A 14010-nucleotide genomic window follows, 5' to 3' on the forward strand; every position below is an offset into this window, starting at 1 on the left:
GTGAGGCTTTTTAAATCACTATCTTTAATAACTGTTTGATAAACATCTATGTTCCTGTCACTCACAATGTCATCACAGGGTGAAACAGTACAACTGCACTGGCCACAAACTCAGCCCTTCAGGAAAGGAGGGAGAGAACAGGGAACTAAAGGCCAGTTAGCCTGACATCAGTCATCAGGAAAATACTCTTAGTTTTTACAATGAACCTCACTCCCCGCCACCATTCCCAGTGACAGGGTAGCGCAGGCGCGGTACGAAGCAGCGGGAGGGCGCAGGCGCGGAACGAAGCAGCGGGAGGGCGCAGGCGCGGTACGAGACAGGAGCAGCCATGCCGATGAAAGGTCGTTTCCCGGTTCGCCGGACACTCGAGTTCTTGCGGAGCGGGGCGGTGGTGTTCAAGGACTCCGTTAAGATCCTGACAGTGAATTACAATACGCACGGGGAGCGAAGCGACGGAGCAAGGTCAGTGGCGGTGGAGGGGAGGGGTTACTGTCAGCATGGACACTGGGGGAGGGGCTGCAGTCACCATGGAGACTGGGGAGGGGCTACTGTCGCCATGGAGACTGGGGGGCTACTATCACCGTGGAGACTGGGGAGGGGCTACTGTCACCGTGGAGACTGGGGGAGGGGTTACTGCACTGTGGAGACTGGGGGAGGGGCTATTGGCACCGTGCGGACCAGAGGAGGGGCTTCAATCACCCTGGAGATGGAGGAGGGGCCTCTGTCACCAAGGAGATTGGGGGAGGGGATACGGTCACCAGGGCGGTGGGGGGAGCGGCTACTGTCACGATGGAGATGGGAAGGGGCTACTGTCATCATGGAGACTGGGGAAGGGGCAAATGTCACCTTGGAGACTGGGGGTGGGGCTGCTGTCACCTTAGAGACTGGGGAAGGGCTACTGTCACCTGGGACACTAGGCGAAGGGATACTGGCAACAGGGAAATTGGGGGAGAGGCTACTGTCACCAGGGAGATGGGGGGATGGGTTACGGTTACCTTGGAGATGTTGGGGGGGGGGCTAGTGTCACCACGGTGACTCGGGGAGGGGCTTCTGTCACCTTGGACACTGGAGGACGGGCTACTATTGCCATGGAGACTGGAAGTCTTGTCTTAATAAGAGAATACATGAGTGAAAGACAGGTTTAGGCAGCTGGAAGCACGGCGCCAATATAAAGCCAGGGATGTGTATGAGGCCAGAATTGGAGAAGTGTGAAGTTATATATTTTGATAGGATGAACAAGGAGAGGCGACGTAAAATAAAGGGTACAATTCGATAGGGGGTGCAGCAGCAGAGGGAGCTGAAGGTATGTGTACATAAATTGTTGAAAGTGGCAAGGTAGGCTGAGAAAGCAGTTAAATAAGTATACAGAATCTGGACTTTATAAATAGAGGCAGAGTAAAAAAGCGGGAAACAAATCGTGCAACTTTATAGAACATTGATTAGGTCCCAGCTGGAAGATTTCAATTATTTCTGGGCAATGCACTTGAGGCACTGGAAACAGTTCAGAAAAAATTGACAAGAAACATTCCAGGAAAGAAGGACCCACTTGCCCCCCCACACCCACTTCTCCCGTTCGCCCCCCCTTCTCTCGCTCGCCCCCCCCACCTTCTCCTGCTCGCGCCCCCCAACCTTCTCCCGCTCGCCCCCCCCACTTTCTCCCGCTCGCCCCCCCCCACCTTCTCCCGCTCGCCCCCCCCCACCTTCTCCCGCTCGCCCCCCCCACCTTCTCCCGCTCGCCCCCCCCCACCTTCTCCCGCTCGCCCCCCCCACCTTCTCCCGCTCGCCCCCCCCACCTTCTCCCGCTCGCCCCCCCCACCTTCTCCCGCTCGCCCCCCCCACCTTCTCCCGCTCGCCCCCCCCACCTTCTCCCGCTCGCCCCCCCCACCTTCTCCCGCTCGCCCCCCCCACCTTCTCCCGCTCGCCCCCCCCACCTTCTCCCGCTCGCCCCCCCCTTCTCCCACTCGCCCCCCCCCCTTCTCCCACTCGCCCCCCCCTTCTCCCACTCGCCCCCCCCCTTCTCCCACTCGCCCCCGCTTCTCCCACTCGCCCCCCCCTTCTCCCACTCGCCCCCCCTTCTCCCACTCGCCCCCCCCTTCTCCCACTCGCCCCCCCCTTCTCCCACTCGCCCCCCCCTTCTCCCACTCGCCCCCCCCTTCTCCCACTCGCCCCCCCCTTCTCCCGCTCGCCCCCCCACCTTCTCCCGCTCGCCCCCCCCTTCTCCCACTCGCCCCCCCCCCTTCTCCCACTCGCCCCCCCCCTCTCCCACTCGCCCCCCCCCTTCTCCCACTCGCCCCCCTTCTCCCACTCGCCCCCCCCTTCTCCCACTCGCCCCCCCCTTCTCCCACTCGCCCCCCTTCTCCCACTCGCCCCCCCCTTCTCCCACTCGCCCCCCCTTCTCCCACTGGCCCCCCCCTTCTCCCACTCGCCCCCCCCATCTCCCACTCGCCCCCCCCTTCTCCCACTCGCCCCCCCCTTCTCCCACTCGCCCCCCCCCTTCTCCCACTCGCCCCCCCTTCTCCCACTCGCTCCCCCCTTCTCCCACTCGCCCCCCCCTTCTCCCACTCGCCCCCCCCCTTCTCCCACTCGCCCCCCCACTTCTCCCACTCGCCCCCCCCTTCTCCCACTCGCCCCCCCTTCTCCCACTCGCCCCCCCTTCTCCCACTCGCCCCCCCACTTCTCCCACTCGCCCCCCCCTTCTCCCACTCGCCCCCCCTTCTCCCACTCGCCCACCTTCTCCCACTCGCCCCCCCCCTTCTCCCACTCGCCCCCCCTCCCCCTTTCTCCCCCGCCACCTTGTGACCCCATCGCGCCCACCACCGCCTCTGTGAATCTTTTCTGCACTCTCTCTAATGACTTCACCTCTTTCCTAAATTGTGGTGCCCAGGCGGGGAGATGGGGGGTTATTGGTAGTGACTCTGGGCTAGTGATCACGAGGCCAAGGCTGACCCTCTGAGGACACAGGTTCAAATCCCACTGCGGCAGCTGATGGAACTTAAATTCTTTGAATGAAATCTGGAATATAAGGTTAGTCTCAGTAATGGTGATTATGAAACTATCATTTTTGTATAAACCCATCTGGTTCACTAATGTTCTTTAAGGAAGGAAATCTGCTGTCCTTACCTGGTCTGGCCTACATGTGACTCCAGACCCACAGCAATGTGTCTGACTCTTAACTGACCCCTGTAAGGCCTAGCAAGCCACTCAGTTCAAGGGCAGTCAGGGGTGGGCAATAAATGCTGGCTCTGCCCATGACACCCATCCCTTGAAAGAATTTCAAAAACTGGATGAAGCCATACCAGTGTTCTATACAAGTTTAACATAGCTTCCTTTCAGGGCAGTCGTATTGTCACTGGATTTGTAATCCAGAGGCCCAGGGTAATGCTCTGGGGACTCGGGTTCAAATCCCACGGCAGATGGTGGAATTTGAATTAAAAGTCTGATAATGACCGTTGTCGATTGTTGTGAAGACCCACCTGGTTCACTAATGTCCTTTAAGGAAGGAAATCTGCCGCCCTCACCTAGCCTGGCCTACATGTGACTCTTAAATGCCCTCTGAAATGACCGAGCCAGTTGTATCAAACTGCTACGGTCTATAAGGAATGAAACCGGCCAAAAAACGACAACAGCAAACCTGTCGACCCTATAAGGCCCTCCTTAACATCTGGGAGAGCTGTCTCACAGAATAGTACAGCAACAGAGTCATAACTTACAAATCATGTCCCAGTCACCATCATCACCATCCCTGTTCCACCAGCAGGACAGACCCAGCAGAAGTGGCATCACAGTGATATACGGTCGGGAGGGAGTTGACCTGGGAGTCCTCAACATTGACTCTGGACCCCATGAAGCCTCATGGCATCAGGTCAAACATTAACAAGGAAACCTGAATACCATGTACCGCCCTCCCTCAGCTGAATCAGTACTTCGCCATGTTAAAACCCACTTGGAGGAAGCACTGAGGGTGCAGAATGTACTCTGGGCTGGGGGGACTTCAATGTCCACCACCAAAAGTGGTTCGGTAGCACCACTACTGACCGAACTGGCCAAGTCCTAAAGGACATAGCTGCTAGAGTGGGTCTGTGGCAGGTGGTGAGGGAACCAAGAGGGAAAAACATACTTGACCTCATCCTCACCAACCTGCCTGCTACAGATGCATCTGTCCATGACAGTATCGGTAGGAGTGACCACTGCGCAGTCCTTGTGGAGAAAAAGTCCCATCTTCACATTGAGGATACCCTCCATCATGTTGTGTGGCACTGCCACCGTGCTAAATGGGATAGATTTCAAACAGATCTAGCAACTCAAGAATAGGCGTTCATAAGGCGCTCTGGACAATCGGCAACAACAAAATTGTACTCAACCACAATCTGTAGCCCATAGCGCGGCATATCCCCCACTCTACCATTAATATCAAGCCAGGGAGCAACTTCATTCAATGAAGAGTGCAGGAGGGCATGCCAGGAGCAGCACCAGGCATGCCTAAAATTGAGGTGTCGACCTGGTGAAGCTAAAACTCAGGACTACTTGCATACCGAACAGCATAAGCAGCAAGTGACAGACAGAGCTAAGCGATTCCACATCCAATGAATCAGATCTAAGCTCTGCAGCCCTCCAGCATCCAGTCATGAATGGTGGTGGACAATTAACTCATAGGAGGAGGAGGCTCCACAAATATCCCCATCCTCAATGATGGAGGAGCCCAGCAGATCAGTGCAAAAGATAAGGCTGAAGCATTTGCTACAATCCTCAGCCAGAAGTGCTGAGTGGATGATCCATCTCGGCCTCCTCCGGAGGTCCCCAGCATCACAGATGCCAGTCTTCAGCCAATTCGATTCACTCCACGTGATATCAAGAAACGGCTGAAGGCACTGGATACTGCAAAGGCTATGGACCCGAGCAATATTCCGGCAATAGTACTGACGACTTATGCCCCAGAACTTGCTGTGCCCCTAGCCAAGCTGTTCCAGTACAGTTACAACACTGGCATCTACTGGCTATGTGGAAAATTGCCCACGTATGCCCGGTACACAAAAAGCAGGACGAATCCAACCCGGCCAATCACTGTCCCATCAGTCTACTCTCGATCATCAGTAAAGTGATGGAAAGGGTCATCACAGAATTGTTACAGTGCAGAAGGAGGCCATTCGACCCATCATGTCTGCACAGGCTTTCTGAGCATTTTAACTTAGTGCCAACCTCAAGCTTTTTCCCCGTAACCCTGCACATTGTTTCTATTTAAATAATCATCCAATGCCCTCTTGAATGCCTCAGTTGAACCTGCCTCCAACACACATCCAGGCAGTGCATTCCAAACCCTACCTACTCGCTGTGTGAATAAGTTTCTTCTCACCATGAACCCTGCTATCGAGCAGCACTGGCTTAGAAATAACCTGCTCGCTGAACTCAGTTTGCTTGTTGGAGGTCAATCATCTCAGCTCCAGGACATCACTGCAGGAGTTCTTCAGGGTAGTGTCCTAGGCCCAACCATCATCAGCTGCTTCATCAATGACCTTCCTTCCATCATAAGAAGTGGGGATGTTGGCTGATGATTGCACAATGTTCAGCACCGTTCACGACTCTCCCAGGAGGGAGAGAGAAAACATAGAACTGTGGACCAGTTAGCCTGTCATCAATACTATGGAAAATAAGGATGTGCTAACAGCCACTTGTAAAATCACAATGTGATTAGGCAAAGTCAACAGGGGTCCATGAACAGGTAATAAATAGTCTTTGGCAAATTGATACCAAGCCATCCATGTCCAAGTGCAGCAAGACCTGGACAATATCCAGGCTTGGGCTGACATGTAACAAGTAACATTCATGCCACACAAGTGCCAGGCAATGACCATCTCCAACAAGAAATGGCATTACCTTCACTGAAATCCCCAACATCAACCTCCCAGGGGTTATCATTGACCAGAAACTGAACTGGACTAGCCATATAAATACTGTGACTACAAGAGCAGGTCAAAGGTTAAGAATCCTGTGGCGAGTAACTCACCTCCTGACTCCCCAAAGCCTGTCCACTATCTACAAGGCACAAGTCAGGAGTGTGATGGAATACTCGCCATTTGTCTGAATCAGTGCAGCTCCCACAACACTCAGGAAGCTTGACACCATCCAGTACAAAGCAGCCCATTTGATTGGCACCCCATCCACAAACATTCACTCCCTCCACCACTGAGGCACAGTGGCAGCAGAGTGTACCATCTGCAAAAGGCACTGCAGGAACTCACCAAGCCTCCTTAGACAGTACCTTCCAAACCCATGGCCACTACTGTCTAGAAGGACAAGGGCAGCAGATGCATGGGAACACCACCACCTGGAAGCTCCCCTCCAAGCCACTCACCATCCTGACTTGGAAATATATCGCCGTTCCTTCACTGTTGCTGGGTCAAAATCCTGGAACTCCCTCCCTAACAGCACTGTGAGTGTACCTACACCATATGGACTGCAGCAGTTCAAGAAGGCAGCTCACCTGCTTAAGAACAATTAGGGATGGGCAATAAATGCTGGCCTAGCCACCGAGGCCCACACCCTATGAATGAATTTTTAAAAAATTATACTCTATACGCTTATTAATATCCTATCAAATGATGAAACAATCCTGAGGTTCTTTGCTCTGGCATTCATATCAGGTCAATTTAAATTAACCAGTAAAATCTCTCCAGTATTGAAAAAATACTCATATAAAAATGGATTGTAAGAGTTTTTTTATAAGTATGTGAGAAGGAAGAGAGCAGCAAAGTTAAATATGTGTCCCTTTAGAGGTAGCAAAATTATCAAGGGGAATCAGGGCATTAAAGAGATTTTGGCCCGGATTTTCCGTTCGTTGAGCGTGGTGGGCGGGCCCGGGTGTGACCAGGAAACAGCCTGCCACCCGCAATCGGCCCCTGACCATGATTTCACGCTGGCTGACCAATTAACGGCCGGCCAGCGTGAAACGCGTGCTGAGGAGCTCAGTGCTACTGGGGTGGGGGTAGGAGGAGGGCAAGCGCAGCAGTCTGTGCATGCATGGGGGAGCGCGCACTGAAAGCTCCCTGAAGGAACAGAGTTGCCTCAGGGAGCTGAAGAATTGGAGAAATGAAACTTGAGATTTTAAAGATGATATAAACATGTCCCCACGTGTGACTAAGTCACATGAAGAGGGACATGTTTAAAATGATGGTGAAAAATATTTAATGGATTTTTATTTTACTTACCCCATCCCCCACCTTGGATGAGGTTTTGTTAAAAGTTCAAAGGCCGCCTTGTCTATTCACCCGCCCACCAGCCATAAGGTTGGACGGGCAACAAAAAATACAAATTAATTAATTGCTTAAGCGCAATAATAGGCCTCTTAATTGTTGGCGGGCTCACTGCCGACTCTCGCACTCACCCGCCGACCGAGATATACAAGAGTGCGCAGTGATGTTGGGACGCTCACCCAACGTCATCGCGCATGATTTTACGCCCAATTGGGTCGGGCATGCACCCACATGACGAACGTAAAACCCTGCCCATCTTGTGTCTGTCTTCACAGGAGAAGACACAAAGGGCATATCAGAAATAATGGCGAACCAAGGGACTAAGGAGAGTGAGGAACTTAAAGTAATTATTAGTGAAGAAAATATACTGGGAAATTAATTAAGATTTCCTGGACCAGGTGGCCTACATGCTAGGTTTTAGAAGTGATATTGGTTTTAACTTCCAGAGTTCCCTAAATTCTAGAACAATCCATGGGAATTGGAAGGTACCATCTGTTCAAGGAAGGAGGGAGAGAGAAAACAGAACTGTGGACCAGTTAGCCTGACATCAATACTATGGAAAATAAGGATGTGCTAACAGCCACTTGTAAAATTACAATGTGATTAGGCAGAGCCAACAGGGGCCCATGAACAGGTCTTTGACAAATTGCACTACAGTGAGACACAGCCAGAGTGAGTGTGGGTAGTGGCAATTTGGTGCACAATGGGAATTCGGTGCATAGGGGAAGAGGTGCTCTTTGCATTTTTTCTTTGCTATCCAACTTCTTAAATCTTCAGAGAGTGGTCTTGCCCTGCTGCAGCAGTAGAGGCTACAAGGGAAAGGAATGACTGGTAAATAGTGGGTAAGGTCAGGTAACATAGAAACTAGGAGCAGGAGTAGGCCATTCGGCCCTTCGAGCCTGCTCCACCATTCATTATGATCATGGCTGACCATCCAACTCATTAGCCTGCTCCCACTTTCTCCCCATACCCTTTGATCCCTTTTGCCCCAAGAACTTTTTCTAACTCCTTCTTGAAAACATACAATGTTTTAGTCTTAACTACTTTCTGTGGTAACGAATTCCACAGGCTCACCACTCTCTGGGTGAAGAAATTTCTCCTCATCTCAGTCCTAAATGGTCTACCCCATTTCCTCAGACTGTGACCCCTGGTTCTAAACTCCCCCACCATTGGGAACATCCTTCCTGCATCTACCCTGTCTAGTCCTGTTAGAATTTTATAGGTATCTATCAGATCCCTCCTCATTCTTCTGAACTCCAGTGAATATAATCCTAACCGACTCAATCTGTCCTCATACGCCATCTCAGGAATCAGTCTGGTAAACCTTCGCTGCACTCTCCGTCTAGCAAGAACATCCTTCCTCAGATAAGGAGACCAAAACTACACACAATATTCCAGGTGTGGTCTCACCAAGCCCCTGTATAATTGCAGCAAGACACCCAAGACATCTCCTGTACTCGAATCCTCTCGCTATGAAGGCCAACATACCATTTGCCTTCTTTACCGCCTGCTGCACCTGCATGCTGGTGTACAAGGACACCCAGGTCTCGCTGCACATTCCTCTCTCTCAATTTATAGCCATTCAGATAATAATCTGCCTTCCTGTTTTTGCTACCAAAATGGATAACCTCACATTTATCCACATTTTACTGCATCTACCATGCATTTGCCCACTCACTCAGCTTGTCCAAATCACACTGAAGCATCTCTGCATCCTCCTCACAGCTCACCCTCCCACCCAGCTTTGTGTCATCTGCAAATTTGGAGATGTTACATTTAATTCCCTCACCTAAATCATTAATATATATTGTGAATAACTGGGGTCCCAGCACCGATCCCTGCGGTACCCCATTAGTCACTGCTTGCCATTCGGAAAAAGACCTGTTTATTCCTACTCTTTGTTTCCTGTCTGCCAACCAGTTTCTATCCATCTCAATACACTACCCCCAGTCCCATGCGCTTTAGTTTTATATGCCAATCTCTTATGTGGGACTTTGTCGAAAGCCTTCTGAAAGTCCAAATAAACCACACCCACTGGCTCCCCCTAATCAACTCTACTAGTTACATCCTCGAAAAATTCCAGCAGATTTGTCAAGCGTGATTTCCCTTTCATAAATCCATGCTGACTCTGTCCGATTCTGCCACTGTTTTCCACATGCTCAGCTATTAAATCTTTTACAATGGACTCTAGAATTTTCCCCACTACCGACATCAGGCTGACTGGTCTATAATTCCCTGTTTTCTCTCTGCATCCCTTTTTAAGTAGTGGGGTTACATTAGCTACCCTCCAATCTGTAGGAACTGTTCCAGAGTCTATAGAATCTCAGAAGATGACCACCAGTGCATCCACTATTTCTAGGGGCACTTCCTTAAGTACTCTGGGATGTAGATTATCAGGCCCCAGGGATTTATCGGCCTTCAATCCCATCAATTTCCCCAACATCATTTCCCTACTAATACTGATTTCTTTCAGTTCCTCCCTCTCACTAAACCCTGTGTTCCCCAACATTTCTGGTATGTTATTAGTGTCCTCCTTTGTGAAGACAGAACCAAAGTATGTATTTAGCTGGTCAGCCATTTCTTTGTTCCCCATTATAAATTCCCCTGTTTCTGACTGTAAGGGACCTACATTTGTCTTCAGCAATCTTTTTCTCTTCACATACCTATAGAAACTTTTACAGTCTGTTTTTATGTTTCCTGCAAGCTTACTCTTGTACTCCTATTTTCCCTTTCTTAATCAATCCCTTGGTCCTCCCTTTGTTGAATTCTAAACTGCTCCCAATCCTCAGGTCTGTTGTTTTTTCTGGCCAATTTGTATGCCTCTTCTTTGGATCTAATACTATCTCTAATTTCCCTTGTAAGCTATGGTTTGGCCACCTTTCCTGTTTTACTTTTGCGCCAGACAGGAATAAACAATTGTTGCAGTTCACCCATGCGCTCTTTGAATGTTTGCCTATCCACCGTCATCCCTTTAAGTAACATTTCCCAACCCATCATAGCCAACTCGTGCCTCATACCATCGTAGTTTCCTTTATTAAGATTCAGGACCCAAGTCTCAGAATCAACTACATCACTCTCCTTCTTGATGAAGAATTCTATCATATTAAGGTCGTTCATCCCCAAGGGGCCTCATACAGCTAGATTGCCAATTATTCCTTTCTCATTATACAATACCCAGTCGAGGATGGCCTGTTCTGTCGTTGGTTCCTCAACGTATTGGTCCAGAAAAACATCCGGTATACACTCCAGGAATTCTTCCTCTACGGTATTGTTACTAATTTGATTTGCCCAATCTATATGCATATTAAAGTCACACATGATTACAGATGTTCCTTTATTACATGCATCTCTAATTTGCTGTTTAATGCCATTCCCAACATCACCACTACAGTTTGGGGGTCTATATACAACCCCCACTAACGTTTTTTGCCCCTTAGTGTTTCTCAGCTCAACCCATACAGATTCCACATTGTCAGAGCTAATATTTTACCTCACTATTGCATTAATTTCCTCTTTAACCAGCAGGGTAAGTATTTCCTACTTTTATCGCTTATAGTTTAAGGTCTTTTTGTGGTTTATAGTTTTTATATTCTGTAGTAACAAGGATCAGGAAAGAAGGGCCCTAGAGTAATTGATTTAAAAGGTTTAATTTAAAGGGATAAGTCATGGCAGGAGCGCTCAAAGCTGTGGTGGGAAGCCGGGAACATTTCCAGTGCCCGGGACCAGCATGTCTACAGGAAGTGTGTCCAGCTGCAGCTCCTGGAAGCTCGGGTTTCAGAGCTGGAACGGCGTTTGGGGACACTGTGGAGCATCCATGAGTCTGAGAGCATCGTGGATAGCACGTTTAGAGAGGTGGTCACACCGCAGCTGAAGGGAGTTGAGGAAAGAAGGGAATGGGTGACCACCAGGCAGTCCAAGAGAAACAAGCAGGTAGTTCAGGAGTCCCGCTCGCAAATCGGTATTCCATTTTGGAGACTGATGAGGACGCTGGTTCCTCCAGGGAGCGCGGACAGAGCCAAGCTTCTGGCACCACAAGCAGCCTGTCTGTACAGGAGGGGAGGAAGAGCAATAGTAATAGGGGATTCTATAGTCAAGGGAACAGATAGGTGCTACTGTGGCCGTCAAAGTGACTCCAGGATGGTGTGTTGCCTCCCTGGTGCCAGGGTCCGGGATGTCACTGAATGGCTGCAGGGCATCCTGAAGGAGGAGGGTGATAAGGCAGAGGTCATGGTACATTTTGGTACCAATGACATAGGTAGAAAGAGGGATGAGGTCTTGCATCAAGAATTCAGGGAGTTAGGCAGTAGACTGAAAAGCAAGACCTCTCGGGTTGTAATCTCTGGATTACCCCCAGTGCCACGAGCTAGCGAGCTCAGAAATAGGAGAATAGCATAGATGAATACGTGGCTTAAGAGTTGGTGCAGGAGGGAGGGTTTTAGATTCCTGGATCACAGGGACCGTTTCTGGGGAAGGTAGGACTTGTACAAGCGGGGACGGTCTACATCTGAACCAGAGCGGGACTAACATCCTTGCAGGTGGGTTTGCTAGTGCTGTTGGGAGGAGTTTAAACTAATTCGGCAGGGGGAGGGGACACAGAATGTTAGCAGAATAGGGACACATCATAATACAGTAAAACAATCAAGTCAGAGGGAGTACAGCTGCATTAAGTTTCAAGGGAGTAAAGCAGGGCTGCATGGCCTCTACTTTAATGCCAGGAGTATTACAGGTAAAACGGATGAGTTAAGGGTGAGGATTGACACGTGGAATTGTGATATAGTAGCCATCACTGAGACATGGTTGAGGAAGGGGCAGGATTGGCAGCTCAACATTCCAGGATATAGAATCTTCAGGCAAGATAGGGGAGGGGGTAAAAGAGGAGGAGGCATTGCATTATTAGTTAAGGACTCAGTTACTGCAGTAAGGAGAGATGATATCTTGGAGGGGACATCGAATGAAGCTTTGTGAGTAGAGATTAGAAATAAAAAAGGGTCAGTCACATTGTTAGGTGTTTATTATAGACCCCCAGATAGTCAGCGGGAAATTGAGAAGCAAATATATACACAATTTGCAGAGGTGTATAAAAACAATAACAATAGGGTAATTATATTAGGTGATTTCAACTTTCTCAAGGTTAATTGGGATAGACATACTGTTAAGGGCTTGGATGGAATGGATTTCTTGAAATGTGTACAGGAGAACTTTTTAGGTCAATATGTAGAGGGTCCAACAAGGGATGCCGCAGTGCAGGACCTAATTCTGGGGAATGAAGCTGGATAGGTGGCTGAGGTGGTAGTGGGGGAGCATTTTAGTGATAGTGACCACAACATGGTACAATTTAAGCTTGTTATGGACAAAGAAATAGACCAGTTGCAAAAAAATATTTTGGATTGGGGGAGAGTGGATTTTAGTAAAATAAGGCAGGATCTAGCCAAAGTAGACTGGGAACAGTTACTTGTGGGGAAATCTACAAAGGAGCAATGCGGTTAAGAAAGGAAATGGGGAGGGTACAGGCTCAACATGTTCCCTCTAGGTTGATAGGAAGGAGTAACAAGCCCAGAGAACCATGGATGACCAGAGATATTCAGGCTACGATGAGAAGGAGAAGAGAGGCTTTTAGCAGGTACAAGGGAAGCAAATCAGCGGAGGCATTGGTGGAGTACAGAAAGTGCAGGGTGGAGCTTAAGAAAGCAATTAGGAGAGCAAAGAGGGGTTATGAGAAAGCTCTGGCTGGTAAAAGTAGGGAAAATCCCAAGATATTCTATAAGTATATCAATGGGAAGAGGGTAACCAGGGAAAGAGTAGGGCCCATTAGGGACCAAGGGGGCAATCTATGGGTGGAGCCAGAGGACATTGCAAGAGTGTTGAACGAATAATTCACATCCGTCTTCACCCAAGAGAATGAGGATGAAGGTATTGAACTCGGGGAGAGAGAGCGAGGTTCTTAACAAATTGATATATGGAGTGACAAGGTATTGGAGATGTTGGCAGGCTTTAAAGTGGACATATCTCCAGGTCCAGATGATTTGTGTCCCAGACTGCTGAGGGAGGCAAGGGAGGAGATCACAGGAGCTCTGACCCAAATTTTTAATTCCTCTCTGGTCACGGCTCCCCCGTGATAGTGCCAGAGGACTGGAGAACAGCTAATGTGGTTCCGCTATTTAAGAAGGGTTGTAGAAATAAGCCAGGTAACTACAGGCCAGTGAGTCTCACGTCAGTGGTAGGGAAATTATTGGAGAAAATTCTGATGGAGAGAATCTATCTCCACTTGGAGAGGCAATGTTTGATCAGGGATAGTCAGCATGACTTTGTCAGAGGGAGGTCATGCCTAACAAATTTGATTGAATTTTTTGAGGAGGTGATCAGCTGTGTAGATGAGGGTAGTGCAGTTGATGTAGTTTATATGGATTTCAGCAAAGCCTTTGACAATGTCCCACATGGGAGACTTATAAAGAAGGCAAATACACATGGGATACAGGGTAATTTGATAAGGTGGATTCAAAATTGGCTTAGTTGTAGGAGACAGAGGGTGATGACAGAAGGATGCTTTAGTGACTGGAAGTCAGTCTCCACTGGCGTACCACAGGGATCTGTGCTGAGTCCCCTATTATTTGTCATTTATATAAACGACATAGATGACTATGTGGGGGGTAGGATTAGTAAGTTTGCGGATGACACAAAGATTGGCCAGGTGGTTAATAGTGAGGTTGAGTGTCTTCACAGAATCACACAGTGCAGAAGAGGCGCTCCGGCCCATCGAGCCTGC

General features: G+C 49.4%; 1 protein-coding gene across 1 annotated transcript in view; it reads left to right on the plus strand.

The window, feature by feature from the left end:
• The first annotated feature begins 285 nt into the window (after positions 1-285).
• The window catches only part of mrps25 (mitochondrial ribosomal protein S25), a 41990-nt gene continuing 28265 nt past the window's right edge, over positions 286-14010 (plus strand). Inside the window, exon 1 of the mRNA XM_078534951.1 lies at positions 286-462. Within this exon, the coding sequence (XP_078391077.1) occupies positions 329-462 (134 nt within the window). The 5' untranslated portion in view covers positions 286-328. The remainder of the gene's footprint in view (positions 463-14010) is intronic.

Source organism: Cetorhinus maximus, unplaced genomic scaffold (genome assembly GCF_964194155.1).
Source record: "Cetorhinus maximus unplaced genomic scaffold, sCetMax3.hap1.1 HAP1_SCAFFOLD_162, whole genome shotgun sequence".
Taxonomy (NCBI): Eukaryota; Metazoa; Chordata; class Chondrichthyes; order Lamniformes; family Cetorhinidae; genus Cetorhinus; species Cetorhinus maximus.